Source organism: Xiphias gladius, chromosome 8, assembly GCF_016859285.1.
Source record: "Xiphias gladius isolate SHS-SW01 ecotype Sanya breed wild chromosome 8, ASM1685928v1, whole genome shotgun sequence".
NCBI classification, from domain to species: domain Eukaryota; kingdom Metazoa; phylum Chordata; class Actinopteri; order Istiophoriformes; family Xiphiidae; genus Xiphias; species Xiphias gladius.
The window spans coordinates 9,733,208-9,756,325 of NC_053407.1; the positions used below are offsets into that span (position 1 = coordinate 9,733,208).

The 23,118-nt window shown below is 41.1% G+C and overlaps 1 protein-coding gene across 7 annotated transcripts; it reads right to left on the reverse strand.

The window, feature by feature from the left end:
- Window positions 1–1,148: 1,148 nt before the first annotated feature.
- On the reverse strand, window positions 1,149–21,970 carry LOC120793400 (protein arginine N-methyltransferase 8-B). 7 transcript variants are annotated; one of them, XM_040133436.1, is made up of 11 exons: window positions 21,890–21,964; window positions 20,867–20,881; window positions 18,990–19,235; window positions 17,148–17,303; window positions 11,180–11,243; window positions 10,026–10,168; window positions 8,778–8,865; window positions 7,566–7,681; window positions 4,149–4,299; window positions 1,728–1,849; window positions 1,149–1,232 (listed from the first exon to the last, which is right to left on the reverse strand). In XM_040133436.1, the coding sequence occupies exons 1-11, from the start codon at window positions 21,962–21,964 to the stop codon at window positions 1,149–1,151; spliced, it is 1,260 nt and encodes a 419-aa protein (XP_039989370.1). The 7 variants fall into 7 exon arrangements, with proteins under 7 accessions (XP_039989370.1, XP_039989374.1, XP_039989373.1 ...); XM_040133440.1 differs by lacking the exon at window positions 20,867–20,881 and having other exon boundaries at window positions 18,990–19,220; window positions 21,896–21,970; XM_040133439.1 differs by lacking the exon at window positions 20,867–20,881 and having other exon boundaries at window positions 18,990–19,226; window positions 21,896–21,964.
- Between the last annotated feature and the right edge of the window lie 1,148 nt (window positions 21,971–23,118).

Consider the following 23,118-nt stretch of genomic DNA (forward strand, 5'->3'; position numbering starts at 1 on the left):
ACTGCAGGTCTCCAGTTTTCTTCATTATTACACTCACTCCTCTTAGAATAACTTCTTTGTTATCTGAGATGAGAGCTAGTTACTGGCTTAAAAGCTTAGAAAACAACACTTCTCAAGGAAGTGCAACTTTCAGGTACAAAGTAATTCATAATATATTTAAGGTAAGACTGCTCAACATGATTTATGTCCAGATGTAGACTAAAGAAGCTTCATGGCTTGCGCCTACATTTTAAGTCTTATCTAATCTCAAACCGATAAAGGGAGAGAAGCTAGTGGCTATACATGAAATAACAGAAAAGAGCTAAATGCATTAGTGTGGAAAAGAACTGGGTACACTTCGGCACTTGGTCAAGGCATTCAGGACAAGAAAGGTATGTTACTGGCATGTCAACATTACAGCTCATATTGACTACACAGGGCACATCTGGAGTCCAAGCTGTGCAACAGTGTGAGCTTTGACACCTTCTATTACACACTCACAGAAAGCTACTAGTACACTCTATGCAAACACGTTATCGTTCACATTACACATATACAGTACAGTACAGTACGTACCTATGCAGGTTTGTCCTTGGCTGTGGTGTTCGATTACTAAATTGATACATCTGTGAATTAAATTATTTCTCTGACAATCATTCCCTACAGTACATAGTACGACATAAGAACTACGCCCTAAATTTGCTATCTATTTCTAACAAAATGTGGACAATGCGGTAATTCATTAGATGAGCTCTACAGTGTTTCAAAAATGACAACTATCCCTCCATTAGGTCCGAGTTACTGTGGAATACTGAACAAAACACACGGTACACAAGGTACATCACTCCATTTCACACCACACGTACATCAATAATCTGTAACATTCATCAAGACCCTAAAATATTCCTGGCCTCTTTTTGTCAGCGTTACATTCAGAATTGTTTAACAGTCAGCATCAGGGACTTCCTGCCTTCATCATGCACTGTAGTGACAATGGTGATATTGTCAGTGGGGCCACCTCTGCCTGGTCTTTGGCCGGGTCTTTCCTCTTATTCTCTGCCCCTTTTACATCACACAATGTGTCAGTCTATGGTCATAGGAGTGTTTCTGTCTCCCTCTGGTGCTCAATGGTTGTATTCGATGGGGCAGCAAGGTCCCCTCAGTCAAACTTAACGCATCTTGTAGTCATGAGATATGGCTGCTTCACACAACTGTCCTTTAAAATCCAACTCGAAGGTAAAGTCCAAGTCACGCTGCAGGTGAACAGAGAGAGGAAAGAGAGAAGGTTTTTCAGAAAAATGGGAGGTAACAAGTGAGCAAACATGTAGCCAGAGGTGAGAAGAAAATGTAAGATGAGAACTTTAAATTTGTTTTTTTATTTTGACTTGACAGCAAAACATGGTATTAAATGCCATCATCATTAAATGCATCAGACAACAGGAGAAAAGCAAGCGCCGCTTCTCTACCCCAGAGGGGTAGGAGAGGCCACTGATAAGGTCAACAATGGAATCTGTTGTTGTTTGCCTGGAAGTCACTGCAGTGCTGCTGCCTGCATGACCGCTGTCCAACGCTGAAGAGAAAAAACAATCTGCTGAGGGCAGGCGGCTCAGGAAATGAGTCATTTCTTAGCTGCTTAGCTATATATAAAGATAAGAGCCCAAATGATTAAAGGCCGGTGCTGTTATGATTGGTGTTACAATTCCACATTCTACTAACAAAATATGAACATTAGCTCATAGAATACTCACAATATTTTTCTCATTGGGCTTCATAGCAATGCTGCCAACAATCTCCTCTCCTCTCCGCACCGTCAAATACTCCTCCAGGTAAAACACTGTCTGCTTCCAGTGGGTGTATGGAGCATCTGGAGCTGGGACAAACAGAAACACACAGAAACACACACTTTTAAAATTAACACCAGCCAATTTAATCTTTAGCAAAGCTGTACCACTTTGTAATAAGACAGCTTTTATTACGGGTTTAGAAATTTTACGTAATAACTTTTTAGTAAATACTTAAAAATCATGCACTGTATTGATGCTTCACAGATAAAAGCCATTAATAAGAAGCTTGACCGGCTGCCAGGTTGTGATAAATCCCTTTAGCTGGTGTTTATTAAAGGTTGCGGAGAATCTGGACCAAAATCTATTTACTAACATGTATTTGAAATTTACCACTTCAGATAAAATGGATTATTATAAAAATCTTTAATAATGACTTCATATTTATAAATGCTTATTTATTAGAAAGTGAGAAAACCCAGGAGCATTTATTAATGATTACCAACAATTTAAACTGCGTTATTACTAAATAGTACCATAGGATTTTTCCACAACTGGCAACTCAAAAGTTGCTCTTATTAATGGCTTATAACTGATCTATACAGAATTAGTGAATGATTTATTGACCATTAAGGAAGCCATTTTTTACAGTATAAGCCCTTACAAATGGTGCCTTATAAGAAAGTTGTACCAAAAAAGTTTTAAACTTCGGCAACACACCAACTAAATGTCTCCAAGGGAAAGCAACAGTAAATATGTCAATGATGAGTCATTTCTTTACCCAGTTAACCCTCTTCACTGCTGCCAAGGATCTGATGTCTATGCAAGTATAGACTGGGCAGGAGGCAGAGAAACACCCTGGACAAATTGTCAGGGGGGCAACAGAGAGAGACAGTTATATCAATACAGTCTCCTATATATCTGACGTGACTGTCAGGGAGAGAATAAACACAAACTGCACAGAGAAAGAGGGAATCAAGTCAGCATCCTAGTTGTGAAGAGCAGGTATCTCCTCATTAATTCAAGATATGTGTGTGTGTGTGTGTGTGTGTGTGTGTGTGTGTGTGTGTGTGTGTGTGTGTGTGTGTGTGTGTGTGTGTGTGTGTGTGCGCATGCACATTTGTGCATGGAAACTTAGGCGGGTAAAATCTGAAACCCAAGCCCCAAAACAAATGTGAGAATTCCCCAGTGCCCTCACCATCACTGATCGCTTGGCCGAGATTCAAAAAGGTCAGTAGCACTTAAATCGAATTTCTGCCAGCTGTCCTGGGGCAGATTGGTAACTCTGCCCTTGTAGACATGCTCTGTGTGAGTCCATAGTTAAAAGGGTCTTCCAATCAGCTTTGCTGCTGCACAGGCCTGGCTCTTGGTTTATGGGCATAGCTAAATAAAGACACTGACAAGTTAGCGGTCTTTCTTATGCTAATGCACTGGATGAAATGGCATTTCTACTTACCAGCATGCATTGTAATGGCCTTTTTCCCCTCGGATGAGAGTCTGTGTGTGTCTAATGTAACCGTCTTTCAAGACTGTGTGTGTAATCAATCATACACTTTGCGTGTACGTTTAGAGCTGTATCTTAAAGTTTTGGCAGACAAAGAGTCTTCAAGTTTGACACTGGAAAACTTGCTTGAAAGACAAACTTACAGAAAATCGTTAGAAAGGAAGTGGGTAGGGCAGAAAAAGCTGAGGTCAGGAAATGGTTTTTTTTACACATTTCAAGGGGACAATACAAGGAAGTGATGGTGCCATAATTTTGAAAGAAAATTCTTCATCAACACACAATTATCGATACCAGAAGGCCAAAACATCAAATGCTCAAACTGACATTTGAGGCGATTCATTCTGCTTTATATCTCATTTCAATATATGGTATTTGTTAATGATAATGTCCTTTGCTCCAACACCACTAGAGGTCAGTCACACACCGATTTTAACACATCAGCACCCAGGCCAGCCATACAAAGTAATTTCAGTCCAGCACGGTTTCGATCTTGTCAGTCAGCCCGATCTGAACCTCTTCTAATATACAGTGATCCATGCCTCTTCAAGGACCACATTAGAAAACTGTCTTTCATGTGTGGTTAAAGGTATTTCTAACCATCATGAGGGAAGAGGGCAGAGTGAATTCACTCAAAACCCATCCAGACTTTTCAACCTTCCTATCTAGGAGAAGTAACCAGCTACAAGGTTTATCTTAAATACGAAAGCCCCCAAGTTCCTCCTGGGCTGGAGTGGAACCGAATGAGCTTAAAAATTTGTGTTGGGCCACTGTAATGCTTTCAGTCTAACTCCCATCTTACTTCAGATAAATGAACACTGCAAGTTACTAGTGAAGCTGTCCTGGAACTGAGGGACTGGATTTCAGACCCTTGAAAGAAATCTTACCGGTGGAAAAACCAGTCTTCTTATGACATTTGGTAAACTCGATGTTGAAGTAGGTGATCAGCGCATGTATGTAATCATTTCTCTGGATCTGCAGGCAGAACGCTGAGGTGAATGAGAGGTCCTCAGTCTTTACTGTGTAGATGTCCACCTCCTGAAAGAGTAAAAAGATTGGCCATATCTGGACCACATAAACAAAACTCTGACAGTGTATGTCCTTAGTCATATTAAGCTTGCCCTCTTTGACCCTTATTTCTCTTTTAATGGAATGTTTTTTGACATTCTGGGGATTATTCTTGTTTGCTTTCTTGCTACGAGTTAGGTGAAGAGATACCACTCGAATGTTATGAAGCTACCGCAGAGCTACTGCTGCAGTAACAAATCCAGAGAATTTGTGGTGTCATGTACAATACATAAAGGAGACCAGAAGAACAACATCAAGAAGTACGGTACGCCTTCCACCTGCAAAAAGATATGATGCCACCACTCAATCCCAATAGGACTGTGCCAAGATCATAACAACCATCAAGAATGAGGCGGGTAACCCTTATATAGGTAGGACAAGGAGAAGGGGCCTGTGGTCATGCATGTAGGCGCTCTAAGTATTCTCAGTCTTTTGCTAGCTAGCCGAATCTGAATAATTCCCCTGGTTCCAGTCAGTTTGACAGGGTGTCTGATACCTTATTGTCCCGCCAGGTCTTGTTCAGAGATGAACATGTTGTTTCATCTCCTGGGCTGCTGTCGTGTGCATGGCACTGCGCCAACATATCATGTTAGCTTTGATTACTGAATAACAGAGGGAGAGTGTAGCTCACCTGAAACCTACACTGCAGGGTAAACATGTAGGCAGAGGTGTGATAATCTTGTTTCATGTACCATCTGCGCTAATAGATACTCATTGCTTGCTCGCTGGCTTTGGTGCCAGATGCCACATTTGCTGTGGAGGAATGAGCCTTATGTTTGCTGGCAATAAAAACAATGTAATATTAATGTCTGATTCCCCCTGCTGTCTTTAAAAAAATAATTACTCCCATAAACACATTTAACAGATATTTACTCTGGCCATGCAGTATAAACTCCTCAAAGTCACATTTGAAAGTTTAAGACAGCAATGTAATGTACCGCAATTTTTACCCTCTCACAATGACTCTAAAGGCAAACAAAAAATTTTAAGAGCACTATTATGTGGGTTGTTAATGTTGAATTAATAATTTTCTTAAGGTTTATTATTGGTAATAATCCTCACTGAGTATTTTTTACCAGAGTTTCAAGCAGCAGTTTAATAACACATGGTCCTGAGTGTACTACTCCTCGGCTAAACAACTTTAATGAGATCTTTCAGTAATCCATTTAAAAACAATAAAGCTTGTCAGCAGGGTAATATTGTTGTAAGGTTTTTGTTTTTTTTCCAGAAGATCCAAAGACAAGCAGCATTACCACCAGCTTCATAGGGATTTTTAGTAAACTCTCATGACTGTTTTCTTTGCTGGTTTTATGTAATATCCCACTACATTTAAATTGAAAGGCTGAATGAGATAAAAGAAAACAAAACACAGTCGACAATCAGCAGCACGGAAGCAAAGAAGCTGAAGTCAAGGTATGATCACACAGAAATATTCCTCAAGGACATAGGTGAGACAAGGCAGAGCTATCTAATCAATGCCAGCCATAAGAAGGTCACTATGACAAGGAGTACAATCAGGAGGACTAGAGGGGCTGCTATTGACATGCATGGCACAGCAGCCTGATCAGTCTAATCCACACAGTGAGAGGTACAGACAGGGCAACTGCCACACCTCAAGGTCGAATTCATACCAGCCGCAGCATGCAACAAAATATGTTTACCAATCAATCAGTGTCACTGAGTAGTTGTAGTTAATTTGTGTGTGTGGGTGTGTGTGTGTGTGTGTGTGTGTGTGTGTGTGTGTGTGTGTGTGTGTGTGTTTTACAACTGAATCAGGCCGAGACCATACACTGCACACTGTAAACACTCCTTATTAGTTACTGTTGGTATAGTTTTCCTCCACAGCTGACAAGTGAACTGGCATCCAAAAATGGTGGTAATGGTGTGTTGTACCAAGAACACCTCGGTAATATGGGGATAATGTTGTCACCATGGGTTCATTTAGTAGTTCATTTAGTAGCCATCTTCGGCAGGCCAATGCCCAGTTGTGATGGAACATTAGATGTTCAGATTTCCATTTTTTTTCTGAGCACTTTAAGAACTTGTAGCCCGTGTTGGCTTAAAAGCTAAGGTGATATGACTGAAAGCTTCAGAGGCTTTTAAATCGATCTTGTGGTGAGATTGCTGTCTGTACTGCTACTGATGTACCTTCAGCTTTCAATCTTACATGGACGAGAAGTGCACACAAAAAATGGAAATCTGGACATCTACCATTGACCTTTCACTAAACCCTCCCCTATAATTGTCTAGTCATAGCTCAGAAACCGTAACTAGGCACGGCAGGCATGCGGCTCTAGAAAGAGCTGTAATCAGCATATAAAGAGTTTGGAGGGTGGTGTTTTTCAACTAAATCAGTGAACTATCAATAATTTGCTAGCTAGCTAGCTATGATTGAATATACTAGTCACAGTTGTCATGTTGTACCCTGAGTTAAATCCAGGACCCATCGTTTCAAACATAACCAAACATTTTGAGTGGTAAATCACTGTTGTAAAACTCATGTGTGCTTTGCAAGAAATGGAAAGTTTGACAGGCACGGCAACAGTAACTAGGCCAGGGCTTAGCAGTCAATTCACGTCAAATCTGTGACAAATGGACAAACTCCATCTGCTAATGAAGATCATGTAGTGCGACTGACAGCTCCGGAACGGCTACTTAATAGACTTTATAGTGAGGATAAATTGGCCAGGCTGATATATACCAGCTAATATAGCAAATTTATTGGTATTGGTGTACATTTGGCCAATAAGTAACAACATACTGCAATGCAGAAATTCCAAGCTAAGTTTTAGGTTATTTCAAAACAGTGTCTCCATTACAGAGTTTGTCCACCAAAGAGCACTGACAAGTTTTATTTTAACATTGTAAAATGTCTTGCTGAGTACAGTATGTGTCTTGGTCATAGTTCTTTGAAAAACAAATCAAAGATATCTGTTCATGGTGTTATATTTATGTAATGTAATTATGTTTTAAATATTTACTATTGGGCGAATTATCATTATTGGATTATTTAAACTTCCTAAATTGCCTGGATCCATAATGATTTCATGCCACATACGGTTCTATAGGATGATGACGTTAACAGCCCACTATTGTGTGACGTTATGAGAAAATATGGCATACACAGTGGAAGCTCTCCTCTGCACTGCATTAAATCTACAGCTGACATTTAGCCAGGCTTTGTAATTAAGCAATTATCCAAAATGCAGCCAAAATATGATCAATATTTCACTAACCTTGACCAGGCAGGAGTTGGTCACCACCTGTTTGGGGTCCACCACGTCCACCAGTGGTTCCTTCATTGCCACGTTACGGATACAGGTCATGTCAAAGCCGTATACATTCTCCCACCCTGTTAAATGCATCATCACCGAGTTATTTTACCAAACTTTATCTGTTATTTGTAAATTGCAAACATATGAATCACTTTTCTACAACACTAGTTGGGGCTTTACTCACACACCTTCCCAGAGCAGTCTGAGCTACGACCCTCGAGTAAGATTTCCTGTCGTTTTGGAACAGTTTTTTTTTTTTTTGACAGATGAAAGTCAAATTGTATTGATTTGTAAATATGAGGCTCCTTGAATGCAGACTCCACTCTTGCCTTGGATATATTTGCTGCTTAGGCTAATTCATCCCATACATTATTCACTAAGTTCCCAAAGATAGTGGGTGAGCATAAACATCTCTGTCGTGACTCGAAAAGAGAGAACTGCTTGAGTGCGTCGGAGAGTTGGTGATAATTAACAGGTCACAAACCACCAGGGATTTTCGAAATGTACTGTATTTGCATATCTTGCTGCCCACTTAAATAAGCCAATGTGCAGCCCAGAGTAGCACTTATAACCACAGGATGCTCTTAGGATACTGGGGTATTTCAGAGGGCCATTTCTAACTCAGTCTAAAGGTCGTCTTTGGCCATCTGCCTGGAAGGAAAGAAGTTTGTGGTCAATAGGTGCACCACTCGTTTCAGTCTGGCCATGTGTAAATTTCTGATGTACAGAATAATGGCAAACTAAATTGAAGTATCCAGACAGGATAGATATGACTTTCTCCAGATATTATCTGGTGCGCTTTGCGCCCACAGTCCTCTTGGAGGGTTTAGAGTGGGACGATACAGAGATGGAGAGGCTTGTTGACTTATAATATCAATTATCGCCCCCAGTGTTACGCTTGAGGAAAAGTTCAAAGTCATTTGCAGAGCTGGAAAGGTTGTGTACTGTATGAGTGCACCCACATTTGTGTGAGTGCAATGCAGAGGTGTGGATGATGTTCTACATCCATGGTTCATTAATAATGCAGAGACCTAATCCTGGTTATACCCACCCAAGAGCTACACAGAGTACACCAGGCACGTACAATTAAGTGGCATTTCACAGTCCAAGTTCAGGTAATAGGCACCCCCCCACACACACACACACACGTACACACTCTCACTCTGAACTTACAATGGATTTTAAAGTCTTTGTACTGCCTGTCCTCAATGGCCACGACATACAGAGAGGCTCGGTCAGGAAACATTAATCCACCGGGTTTCTGTTTGACAAATGAGGAGAGGAAATAACTCAGCAATTAATTCTGAACACATTATAAAAGGTCTACATTGCAGCATTGGTGACATTTCATTTCTCAGGCAAGAATAAGTTTAAATTGTTGAGATGTTATTGTTCCCTTTGTGTGCAGACTGCAGGAGCACTGATCAGGATCTATAACTACAGGACTATATTATTTACCATCAACAAAAGTTAACAAACAGAAATATGAGGTAGAAATTAATAATGAAACATCCCTTATCCCATTGTAGACTTCTTATTAATGTAATAAAACCTACCGTTGCATGTTTTTTTTCTGTAAAGGTAATGATTATTGATTTCAGCAATTACTTAACTTACTTCTGGTTTTGGCTGCAGCATCATAGTTAAGAAACAATTCTTGATCAGGACTCCCACCAGGGGTTGTGAGATGGATTATTCACTATCAAAGGAACATTCTGGTATTTTTCAGCCTGGCATATTTCCCATAAATGTGGCCACTGTGGCTCCATGGGTCATGCTAACTTTGCACTCAACGGAAAATTTACAAGTTAGTGTGTCTTAATTACAGTAGGACTTATTAAATCATATTAATGAGACATCTATCTCAAAGTTATCTCAATAATGAAGAAAAAACACTTAATGATATTAAAAGCTTTTTTTCAAGTGGCAGTAATGGGCTTCCATATCAACAGCAAAGCAAAGCAGCAAAAAACATATTTCTGCTACCAAAAAAAAGTTATTTTAGACTTTAGTGTTTTGTTTTGTTTTTAATTCTTGCATAATTTTATGTTCTCTGTCCTCTAAAATTATTCACATTCAACGAGGATAAAAAAAACACTTTGCAAGGACACTGCTTCTTTTTAAGAGGTCACAAGCTGAAAAGATTGGAAAGCACTGTTTTAAAGAACGGCAGCTGCTAATTGACTTTTGACTCTTATGAGGTTTTCAGTTGAATTATTTCTTTATAGTTAGAAATTTCCACCTAAATAGATTCGGCCTTGATGCTGTTAAAAAGTCTTATGTTGGGGGTTATTACATTATTTGCTAAAAATTACATTTACGGTTTATTTTGTCCTGGGGAGCTTAGTCCCTGATGTCATTATGGGATACATCAACAAACAATATCATGTCACGCACTCACACAGACTCCATACATCATACCAGCCACTTGTCCCTGGCAAAGATGACGGTGGTGAGCATGGATTCATAGAAGAGGCAGTAGCCCATCCACTCAGATATAATGATGTCAACCTTCTCAACGGGAAGCTCCACCTCCTCCACCTTGCCTCTGAAGATTGTGATCACTGAAACACAGAATGTATCTTTGAAACCATAATCAATGCCCATATTTTGGCATGAAAAAAAGAAGTCTAAAAATTTTAGTTAACACTAAAGTTTTAGTTAACTCTAAAGTTTTAGTTAACACTAAAGTTTTAGTTAACACTAAAGTTTAGGACCGATGAGGCCTAAAATGTATAAATAATCATGTAGGATTGCACTTACACAGACATATAAGACAAGTCTTTAATATTATCTGATGAATCGCATAATTAAATCTTTTAACTTGCAACTTTAGAACTGTGAAATTTTCAACAGCAAGGCTTCAGTTTCACATCAGCCAGACAGACAGGCTGAAAGACAGAGAGAAAGAAAAGAAAGAAGGAAGCAAGAAAGAAAGACATCAGTTCGCACAGTATTTGCTACCATGGCAGCCCTGCTGTTCTTATGGAAATCAGCCGAGCTGGGGCTCACAATGGAGGAGTGGGTCTTTGCCGTGCCTGTGATTAGCTGATTTCAGCTTTGTTTGTTCTGTTTTGGCAGGAAGTTACTGAAGAGTTTCCCTGGTGATACAAGTGTCTGTCAGAATGTCATGTGAACTCTGTTACTCCAACTGGTATTTGGTGTCTGCTTATTCGCCATCCAAAACTCAAATTTAACACACTGTTAACTCTCCTGTCAATTACTTGTGCATACTTGATATTCATAGGTTTATAGATATGACATTTGCTGACTGGGAGGTTTATGGAGCTATTATTTGGTAGATGCACAGTCAGTAGCTTGGCTGTAAAAATTGTTTTCTGAGTTGCAGAGGTGTTATATTATGACATATGCTTTGAAAATGCATGAGTTGAGAGCATGTTTACGCAAATCAATACAAATGAGCCAGGCCAGTGCAATACGAAATTTGACCATCCTCCCAAAATCCTGAAAAGTGACCAGCCCTATTCTTCTTCTCCTTGTGCATCTCCTCTGTCTGCTTTTTTTCTTTCCTGTGTCATCAAAGTGGAGAGATAAGGAACAGCTGCAGCTCTTACCGCTGTCGAGGTGGTTGGACTTGATGATCCTCTCCGAGTACTCCGATATACTGGAACATTCAATCTGGCAGAAAAGAAAAAGAAACACTAATTCACTGACCACACATGAAGGACTGTGATACTGGGAAGAATATCTTAAATGGAACATCTACTCATCTGTCCTCAGTTTCTCTATAATGCAGAACACTTAAAATGTTACCATTCTACTGACACTGAATGGTAAGAGTATGTCTCAGATATCACTGTGTTTCCATTGGCAGTATACATGTTTGATTAATAGCAAAAACTGAACAAGGCAAAGTCAGGCAGGGAGATTGCAGGCATTCCTTAAGAAAAAGGACCAAAATTGTCCCTTTTGATAAACTGACACCTCCCCGTTTGAGACTGTGATGACTCCGTAGGTTGCTCATGCCAGCAGCTTATGTTTCATTGTTAAGCAACACCTAGCAGTTGTGTTAGACAGCATCAGTCTTTTCAGCAAATGCCCCCAAAGGACATGTTTATGTCCAAGTGAGAAAGTCCTCTAGTGACGGCAGTATTTACGAAGGGAATAAAAGGAGGAAGTCAGGTGGCAACCGACAATCAATGTTGTGTCTTTTCACCATGACCACGATTGTATAACCCTTAACCACATGTTTATTATTGTACCCATCACAACCAAAGTCCTAACCTAACCTTAACAAAGTACTTATTTTAACCCAAAACATGATCTTTCCCTAAAAATAACCAAGTTGTTTTTGTTCCTAAACCAACCAAATCTTTACCATAGCATTATCACAGCATAATAAGGCTAGTCATTTATTTTTCAACAGTGGCTTTTAACAATATATCTGTGGCTTATCTCCTGCTGCCGTAGGGGCATTATTTCAAGAAACGCTCCTCTGGTTTGTATGTGAAGATAGGCAAAAACAACCCATACTGTATGGTCGTTTAAGTTTGAGGACATATTGCCCTTTTAAATTCCCCTGGTATTAAGGTCACTATTTTACATGATTCAAACCCTGAGTTTGAAGTCTATCCCTATGTTTTGTTACATTAGAAATTTGTATTGGCTAGCTGTGGTTGTGACAGGTAGGATCTAAAACCAGTGGTGGAAGAACTGCTGACTAATTATCCTTTACGTAAGTAATAGTACAATGACAGCAATGTAAAAATACTCCATTACAAGTGAAAGCCCTGCAAGAAAAATCCTAAATGTAGTTACTCTGAATGCTACTTGAGTTCAGAATAAAAAAAAATGTATAATAGTTTTTGCTTTGTTTGTAAAATATTGGATCATTTTACATCTTTGGGCATTGAATGCTTATTCAGATAAAACTATGTTTAGAGTGTATATTACAATTTGGTGGAACTACTAATAACTCATACACGTGAAATGTGAAAAGGGACCCAAGCTTCACACAGCTTTGTGTAGGGGTGTCACAAGGCAAAAGGTTGGAAACCCCTAGTTTAATCTTTAACAATATGTTGTATTTTATAAGCTTATATTTTTCTTCTGGTTCTGAAAAGTAACCAGTAAGTCAGTGTCAGATAAATGTAGAGTAAAAAGTAGAACATTTCCTGCTGAATTATAGCGGAAATTAAGTATAAAGTAGCTTAAAAAACAAAATACTCAAGTATTACTTACTTAAGTATAGTACTTGAGTAAATGTACTTAGTTACTTTCCACCTCTGCTAAAGGCAGATGATGCTGTCTTCAGATACTACCAGAAGGCTATTTTTTCCCTAGAAGGTTAGTGGAAGAGCAACCATCATTTATGTCATTATGTGTGGCGCTTTGCAGGCAGTGGCAATCACTTTGGTCACGTTCACATTGCTCCATGGATTTATCACAGTGAATTCCAATTCATTCTGTGATTTGGAATAAAGTCCAGAACTGAGTCTTAATTTCTGAATCATCAACGACCTATAGGGTGATCTCTAGGGTAGGAAATGAGGTCACTTTTGTTTGGTAGCTCTCTGTGGATGGCTTCCATTCCAATCCTGAATAACACAGCTCCTGGATGGAAAACCCGGACCTGTATTTTAGCTGATGATGAAACTCATGTGACTACTTTATTTCTTTAAACCAAACAAGACTGCACAATAGAAAACTGGGCAGAAGAAAAAATGGTGGAGTTGAGCTATAATAGCTAACCAGCCTCGATTTTGTGAAGGCTTATCAAGGGATTGTTCCTGTCTGCAGCGTTTGATAGCAATAAGAAGGTTTTTATCACTTGCAGTATGTGTGTGACTTGTGAGCCTGAGGGCAGTAGGTACTAGCAAGGGAGGGATTATCATCTGGCATCGTGCCCTGAGGTTAATTTAGCACTGCAAAAAGTGTCCTGGAGTCAAGCTGAAAACAGTGGATGGTAAAAGAATATAAAGGGATAGAACATACACTATCATTGAAGCTGAAGCGCTGACAGAGCATCTTACTTAAAGTAATTAATGTGATGATTAGTAACTGCTCAACTGCAACCAGCCATTTAGTCCCAATGGGACCTTCAACTTAAATTTCATTACTCTTTTGACATTTTAAATTCTTTTAAATTATCCCTACCCCACTGCTTTTGTCCCATTTCTCTCCTCCTGAAAAATCGGCATCTCTGTCACGTTTTCTTCCATGCCCTCTCTTTTATACCCTTCTTCTGAATCTTGAGCTCCTTGCCCGACATATTTTGTATGCCCTGTTCTTCCCACCAGTGCATGGTTCATACCTGATTTATTGAGGTGCCAGCAATAACAGAGTTATAACATACAGTATTAAGGCTCCCTCATTCATCAGAATAAACTCTGGACACTCTGAGTAAGCAATTTTCAAACAAAATAAGGACAGAATTCAGCAGGAGGCATTTGTCAATACCAGACAGCATCAGGTAGTCTGAGAGTATGGATTTTCACTTGAGTGTGTAAACTCTGTTCCACCTACCCAGGGACTCTGTTTGCCACTGCTGTGCGGACATTCATGCTGCGAGGAGAAATCCATCTGGTCCTAATCCAGCAGAGGACTCTTGAATGAACTCTAGGTGCTCTGAATCATAAAAAGGCAAAGCCAGGCTGGGACCCTTCTGGAGAGAGCGGGCTGATAAATTGAAGCTGTGTCTCAGGCTCCCATGGAAGAATGAGGTCTTTGGGGTCTTTTATTTTGGGGGCAGGAAGTGATTAGTCATGCTTTTTGGGCAACACACCGGCTGTGACGTGGACAAATGTAGTAATTTTGGATATTTTTCTTTTTTTTTGCTGCACGGTATAACATACATACTGAAATGATCTTTTCCCACTCAGTGCACATACAGGATGCAGCGACGTCACACCAACACTGCCTCCCTGGAGCAGCCCTATTCTCTGTAGCCTTTGAGTAACCGAAAATGACTCCTCATCTCTTGCTGAAGCTCTGTGAGAAAAAACAGCCGCTAGCCATGTGTCCTTCAGAGTCACGCTTCAGTGGGAGCACTGAAGCCTCTAGGCGTGTTTAGTCAACACCCCCCCACACGATGCCTCTTACACCTCTCACTGGTGTCACTGCACTCATCCCAGTGGCCTCCCACTAGTTCTTCTCTCTGGAGACACGGTAAGTACAAGCCTCCAACTTCGCCCAGGTGTCGTAGCACTTCTGCTCCCTGTCTGAACTGTTAACCTTTGAGTTGTGCAGTGTGTTGGAAATAAATAAAGTAGCAACAGAGCAAATCTTGTAAATGTCCTAGTCAACATTATTTTAGCTCCACTTTATCAAATTTCAACTTCAATTTAGTTTCAGTTTAGTTTCTGTAGTTATAAGAATTTAAAGCTACCTTAAGCAAGTTTGACTGCCAGAGGGCAGAAAGTAAATACTACAACAAACTCACATGAACAAAGTTTGATATAACTTCTCAAATAGCTATAATTTAGCACATCTGCCTATGTTCCATTCAGGAGAAACATTCCCCTGTGGTCCTTGCGCTCCTGAATATCCTTGCGTTCAACTCCACACATTTTGGCCCGTTTATGGTGTATCAGATACTAAGAAGAGTATCTGACTCTCTTCACTATTGCCAACTGTTTTCAGTAGAAGTAGCTAGATAGAGCCTACATGAAATGTCTCTGAAGGTGGTTCTGCCCTCTTTACTGACTGGACACAGAGAGACACAGCCACATGAGAGTACATTCACTGAGAAGTGGACAGGACTCCTGTCAAGGGGCAGGTGGTACGGTCTTAAAAGTTACAAAACCTAGCCAAAGTTTGCTACATGGACAACTTCATACCCTGACAACTCATTTACTTTAGCAATTTTGTCTTTCAGGTTTAATTCAGAGAAGAGAATCCAAACTACAAGACCCTTCAACACATGTGAATGAGTTGCTCCTGTGGTCCAAGGCTGGATCAGATCCTGTCAAAGTGCACTGCAAACAGGCATCTGAGCCTGCTCGACACATATTAAACCACCTGTTTAAGCTTTAGTCTGCAGTGATCTTAGCCCCATGGTTGCCACAAGTTGGTGCGGTTTTGGTTCTGAGTTGTTTTGGGTGTCTGGACCCCGATACACCCGCTTGCAGGTCCCATTTACATTGGCTTTCTACAATTTCCCGCTGGGCAGATACTATACAATCAGCGTCTGTGCTTGTGAACTGGAGTGGCTGTCCATGGTTTTTCTAGTGACGCAGCTATATGGACTGACCACTTAAAAAACACGAATAATTTGATGCACTTGCTGGTGTTCATTTGAAATCCCACATCCCGCTCTAATGTTTGTAACCAGTAACTCTTTTTTACAGGTAAGTGATGTTTAATGTACACTCCTCCTACAAATAACATTAGCCTTAGCAATCTGCTGCATGTACTGCAGATTCTTTGAGGGAAAATTTGCATTATGTTATATTGCCATCTAGAAGGTTACTTCCACGCTGTTGGAATTTGTGATATTTTTTGTCACATAATCCTGGAGAAAATATTCAAGCATTAATCAATCATTAGTTTTAAAGTGTTGATCAGTTTGTATGTTAGACATTCACTGATGGGACACAAATGTGGGATATTAAATTGGGCTTAGTGTATCAGGGTATATACTGTAGCTCTGACATGTGGAATTTAGCCGAGAGTCTTTTATGGGTTCTCGGTGGATCCAGTGGATTGAAGTTATCACTTTTCTTTTGTCTTTAACGAGGTCCATATGATAGAATGATGTTCTCGTTGGCCCACATCCCAGTCGGAGCCCATCAGGTTCAATAAGCCTCAGGTATGATAAAGGTGTGGGGCTTTGTACCAGCGCTAAAACTGAGAGGATTTAAGTCCAAAGTGAACTAAAGCCCTGAAATCTTAGCCCCATTTTTGTGGCTAAAATCCTGCCAGATGGACAGCAGCGACACAAATGTGAGGTAAAGCACAAACTGAGGTGATATTTCACTTTAATGTACAAAAAAAGGATGATCGAGAGGGAGGGAGAGAGAAACGGAGTGAGGCTGCAGAAGAGTGAAGGCAAAAAAACACTAGACACGAGCCAAAGTCACACACAAATAAACACACAATGTCAACCTGTAGCTCAGAACAAGTCTCCTGGCAATTCCAAGTTAATCATTTCTCCCCTGAAGCCAATATACGCCGTCTGGAGCCACCGTACAAAAATGAGTTTCACATGGTTATCCCAGGCTAGTGGTCTGTATCAGTACGTATTCTCCGACGTACCCTGACTAGCCATACCTTCTGCTCCAGTACATGGTAACAGTGAGCGCTCTTAAATTGCCAAATTTCAGCCTGGCAGCCTACCTGAGAGGCTGCACACTTTTTGTCGCCTGCCTCTCAGACAAAATATTGTTCAAAGATTATAGGGAGTTAGACGAAAATGGTTCAAATGTATGCACAGATACACAGAGAACCAGCCATACACGTATCATTCATGCGCACAGCGTGAGCAGCTTGTCGGGCTTGTCTCCACAGTGATTAGACCTTGGTTCAGCATGATGACACCTGGTTCAGCATGATGACATTCCACTGATAGGAAACACGTCTTACCCCATACACATGCTTTGCCCCTGCCTTGGCTGCAAACATGGACAGGATCCCAGTCCCGCTTCCAACATCCAGCACTATTTTGTCCTTGAAGACGTGCTTGTTGTGGTACATGGAGTTCCTGTAGGTGAGCGTCCTCACTTCGTCCTTCAGCATCTCCTGGTTTAGCATATGACAAATAATATCAGGAAGGTGTTGACATGGCTAATCGCTGAGGAGAGTGACATTTTTTCTCTTTACTTTGATGAATTAAAAACATTCGCTGGACATTGGGAGCCTGGATTTGCCTTGGGTTTGCATTGGAGCAGCAATAAATAATACACAGGCTTCGACTGATCTTATTCTATTCCATCTCAGACAAATGGTTCTATATTCAAATCCATGTGGGTGTTTCTGAATAAGCCCCATGAGCCTGCAGGCTCAACCTTACTGCATCTTTTTTCTGTCTCCGTCTCTCTCACTATGTGTATGCATGTGTGAGTGTTAATAGTGTTCAGAAATGACAAAAATACACCTGGCCTAGATTCCAAAAATATAAAAATATTCATCTCACAGGTCACACTAGGAACGTGTTCTTTTTATACAGCCTCTAATACTTTCTGTCTCCTCTCTTAAGAATGCAGCTGAGCTCTGAGGGGGGCGGTAACCACATATAAAAATAAAAATATCATCTTGAATGGTGGAAATATTACAAACATAAAAAAAGGGAGAGAATTAAATCTGTTAAACAATGCCTTACTGTTGATCAAGACTGAAAAGGTGTGTGTGTAAAGCTTAAGCCTGGCAGCTGCCCTGAGCTGAGTCTCCCAGGCAGAAATGTCTGTTTCTAAAGCTTGTAGTTGTTAGAGGTTGCTGGGGCAGTACGGATCAGGAGGATGACCTAAAAGTTACATATAATCATCATTAAAGCACCTTACAAAAACATAATAAGGGACGCTTAAACAATTACGTCTAAAAAGAGAAAAAAAAGTAAAAGAAAAAAGACAGAAAACAACATCAGCATAAAAATAAGGTGTGGCCTTTATGAGATGTAAAGCTCTACAGAATTGAGTTACGTTTTTTCCTGATGCATGTCTGTTTTCAAACCAAATTAATAAATGAATTAAAAAAGGAAAACAACTTTTCTTTCTTTCTTTTTTTTTTTTTTAACAACTTTTACAATTCTGGACATTTGTAATTTAGCCATTACTCCTATTGAATTTAATCAAATTTTATCCAGTTCATAGCCGTGATGTGCAGTCACAGTGACTCTGCTAGAGGTGCATGGGGAAGCCACACCAGTGATCAAACAGGAAGTCTGAGGTGTAACTGTATTATCTAAGCCATTAATGGGTAGGCGAAAAGGCAAACATAACTGTCCATGTAAATGTCAACTAGATCTTCAAAGAATATTTCCGGGCTCAATTTTACTCTTGCATCTCCAAATACAGTTCTACACTGTAATGCATGATTCACACACATTCACAAGTTGTTAGCTTCATGACAGTTTTAATACACCTCTGCGATAAAACTCTGGGCATATTTTTCAAGAGTTTTATTTGTGGATTTATGCAGTTGCGAAAATATACAGTTTTATGTGGAACTTTGTCAAGGAAGATGCATATTCCAAAGGTCAAGTATTAACTACAGGTGTTATAAGAGCCGATGTTTGTCCTGGAGCTTTTATAAAAGAGGTGGTGGAAAAAACAGGCTGTGCAAACTGCAATTTTTAGTGAGATTCCTCATTTCCTGAGAGTATTTGGTGAAAAACAGTTATCGTACATTATTCACATCTGTCTAATTATCATATAAGAAAACAGAAAAAAAAATCAGTGATTCTCACTCTGACAGGACATACAGGCGTACCTCATGGATACCAAAATGGGCATAAGAGTCGAAGTAGTAGTCTCGTGACGTCATCTCTTCTGGATTAAGGAACTTGGCCATCTTGCCCCGCCCCGGACAGCTTGGGAGGCTGGCAGCATGGGGCGTGTGTGGTGGGAGGGGAGGCCGTGGGGCATGCTGGATGGAAGGCACAGGCTTGGGCAGTGAGGTGGGCTGTGCCGACTGGGATGGAATTATGCGGACTGGCTGCGGCTGCAACTGTGGCTGCTAGAAAGGGAGAGTTGAAGAAGAAAAACACTTAATTAAGGCTGACGACTCTGGATTTATGTCAGTACAAGTCCTTTTAGTTTAAGAAAAAAAAACAAGGATGTGACAGCAACTCAGAGGGTGAGGTTTGCATTCAAGTACCGTAATTGGCTTTGACTCATCATCCATTCCCCTCAATATTTTCATCTGTTCTCATGCCTCTCAGCTCATCTGTCAGTTCGCTGTTCCATGCCTCTGCCTGGTGAGTCCAGAGAGACCACTGAGTCTGGAGGATACTGTGATCACTGACATGAAGCCAGCCTGGCTGTCAGCAGAAGGCAGAAGGCAGGAGGGTTCGGCTCTCCACAGAAGGTACCCCCATGATGCCCTGATTATCACCTCTGAGGCCTGCTGGGAAGGTCTAGCCATGGAGTATGTGTGTTGGTGTGTGAGTTTGACAGAGAGGGATGGAGAAACAGATGCCCAGCATATCCACATTGAGCCAGGGAGCCATTATGGTGTTTATTCTCATTCCAAAATTCAGGCCTCTAAAAATGAATGATAAATAATTGGCAAGTTGGACAGAAATAGGTGGTTTTACTGTACTACTCTTCTAGTAGTCTTTTTTTCTCATAAATCATTGCTTTTGTTCTGATAAATGACAATATTTGTCATTGATCCTTCAATGTAATATAATAGGACTGACATATAACAGAGTCAATAAGGTGGACAACCTCATTATCAATTTAAGTCATACAGTTAAGTATGACTTCTTGAAAAAGTCATATAAACGCTGAGTAACATTAGCTCTTTAGCGACCAGCTGCTGGGAAATGAGAAAAAAAACACTGATTGACATGAATGTTTCTGCTTGGTAAAGTTCAGAGTTTTGATTGTTGGTTATATAAACGATCACATTCTTAATGAAGGTCTGAATTTTAATTTAAAAGCAAAGACCAACTGTTGAACTTCTCTTAATCCTTTAAGCCATGGTGTTGATCTGCAGACGCTCAGTACATTGCTGCCTACAGTATTAACCTACCATTTCTGTTATAGATATTCTCAACACATGTTAATCACTATGGTCATCACAGTAACTTTGATGCAACTGCCTGAATTTGTCTTTTAATTGATGCAGTTCCTTGAATGTTTCAATTTAGCAGCTGACCTCAAGTTACACTACGGTCAGCTATGAGACGCGTACATTCCCAGGTGTAAAGACTGCAGATTAAATATTGGTATCTTTTATTAAAAAATAAAAAATCAGCATTTGAGAAGCAGCTGGCTACAAGCCAACAGTCAATAATCACCAGACAGGGCCACAGAAGAGCTGATTAAGGATGCCAAGTTGAATAAAGAATCAGAAGTTGCAATGCTGACAAAGCAAATTAATATAGAGTGTCATCAAGGGATAGAGTAAAGTAGACTTGGGGTGCAGTACAGTCAGAGGAGAGCAGCTGCATTGAGTGTAACTGAAATGCCCTGACACAGGAAAGAGAGGGCGGCACACGTCCTCGCTGCTGACAGAGGAACACATCGGAGGTGCCGTTTCAGGCTGGATCCTCACCTCTACACTGAGTCGAGACTTGGTAATAGCGAAGGACGTTTCCTTGGTACTTATGTCAGACAGTCTGCGTGAGGGGACATGGTCACTTTGTGCCTGTCTGACTGTCGAAGTTGACGCCTATTTGTGTGTCGCAGTCAGTGTTGATGTCAGTAGCTGGATTGGCGGGTAAACTCTGTGTAGGCATTGAAGGGAGTTTGGTGTTCTAATGCATATCCTAAAAAAAAAAAAAAAAAAAAAAAAGAAATCATATGCACAGGGTGTTTGAATCTTTTAAGCATTTCTTGCAAATAAATCATCGCTCCTACAGTATCCAGCCACATGGTGAATACAGATGTGGCACAGGACTCAAGGAAACATGGGGATCATGTTGGGCTGTGCTGAATTTAGAGCCCAAAAAAGGAGCCAGGGCAGGTGAATTCTTCACTGAAATGTGTCAGAGTGTGGATCGCATAATGAGCATCAGGGAGAACTGCAATATAAGATTTCTGGAGGGGCTGTGAAAGGTGGACTGTACTAGTATCTGCATCCTGGGGATCCCCATTTATAGACCCGTCCATCTACCCAATCTGGGGGGCCAATGACACATCACGTCCCCCTACTTCTCTGCAAAATTTACTCCCCACATCAATTCCCAGCGTTCTCCCTTTCGTCTGCAAAGTGCTGCAGTACCTTGGACAGCGCAAGGAATCACGTTCTCGGCGTGGCGTGCAGCAGCAGCAGCACTCCGTCCGGTTCAAGCACACATTTCTCACAGAAAACTCCTTATTCCAACTGGTCGTACACCTCCTCGCACTGACACCCCTGCACAGCATCCTAACCTTGGGAGCTACACGCTCGAAAAAAAGGAGACCAGTAAGACTGGTCATGAAAATTTCCCAGTGCACTCGATGTTGGAAATGTTCACATGTGCCTGCTCTGCAGAAAATGCATGTTTGTGGGGGGGGGGGGGTTAACAGCCTTGCAAGGAGAGAGGCTATTACTCGGATTGCTGTCTCACTACCTGGACGCTCAGCATCCCGCATTTTGTCCGGGGTGCAACTTCTGCTAAGGGTAGGGGTAAAAAACTCAGCCCTTTCATTTTAGTTAGGGAAATCAAAGGTGTCTCTCACACTTACCTCACTGCTCTCAGACTCCGCCATTTTTCTCCTGAGGAGCATGCAGCGGGACGAGTGCTTAATTCCCATAGGAGCCAGCGAAAATGTGCTTACACCTGATAGAAGTAAAGAGAAAAGAACATGCGCCTCCCGATTTTCAGGCTCTTTTGTTCGTTACCATCAAACACTTCTCATTCACTCCCCAAACTGCAGGATTCTTTAGAAATTCTAGGACTGTGAAAAGACACAAAACTACACGAGGTCCCAAAAGCATTGCAGCCACCGTTGCCATGAAGTGCAGTGGATTCCATGGTGCAAAAGTTTGCAGCCCGCCGGCTCCTGGAGAGCATGAGAGGAAAAAGCATCATTTGGCATCAGCTGTGATAACAAAGAAAATAGAAATGTAACGTCCTATGCCATGACCCGGGAAGCGCACATCGGAATCTCAGAGGTTTGCAGCACCAACAGCGGCAGATTGTCATGAAAACACTGTTTTAGCCCCAGTTTGATTGATTCCTACACCGCAACATTGTTTCTAAAAATAGTATCGCAGCCCACTGCTGCCTCACAGAATGGAAAGACTTGCTTCGTGCCCACGAATTTCTTATTAACACATGCCACCATTTAAGTCCCTCCCGCTCGTCATCTTTAATGTAACTCCTCTGGAATCGAGCTCTTCGCTCCAGTTATTCGCTCTCCATCTCCACAAAGTGCTGAACGCCGCCTGTCTAGAGAAAGTTGGAGTTGGTTCACTCTCTGCTGTTGGAACGAGGATGCTCTTTGCTGAGTTTGCAAGCACCCCCGCACGCACACACACACACACACACACACACACACACACACACACACACACACACACACACACACACACACACAGACTCACACACAGAGTGCATGGGAGTAACCACTCCTGTCTCACTGGCCAGAGATGCAATATCAGAGCTGGCTGCTGTTTGCATGCCAAGTGTATGCAATTGTATGAACTTGCTCTGTTCACCCCAAGGCTGAACCAGGATATCCTCGGCACACACATATACACCCCCTTTTCCTTTTCTTCTCCCAGCTGTTAAAGAAGTTCTGCCATGGCATTATTCTGTTATTTTTGCAATTTAATCTTTTGTTTGACCTTCACTTAACCAGGATGGTCTCTCAAGATCTCGTTGCCATCACTGTCAGAACTGCGCTCTATTTTGCGGAGAGGCCATCCCTCTCTAGCACCCACACCACTCACCACTTGTTACATT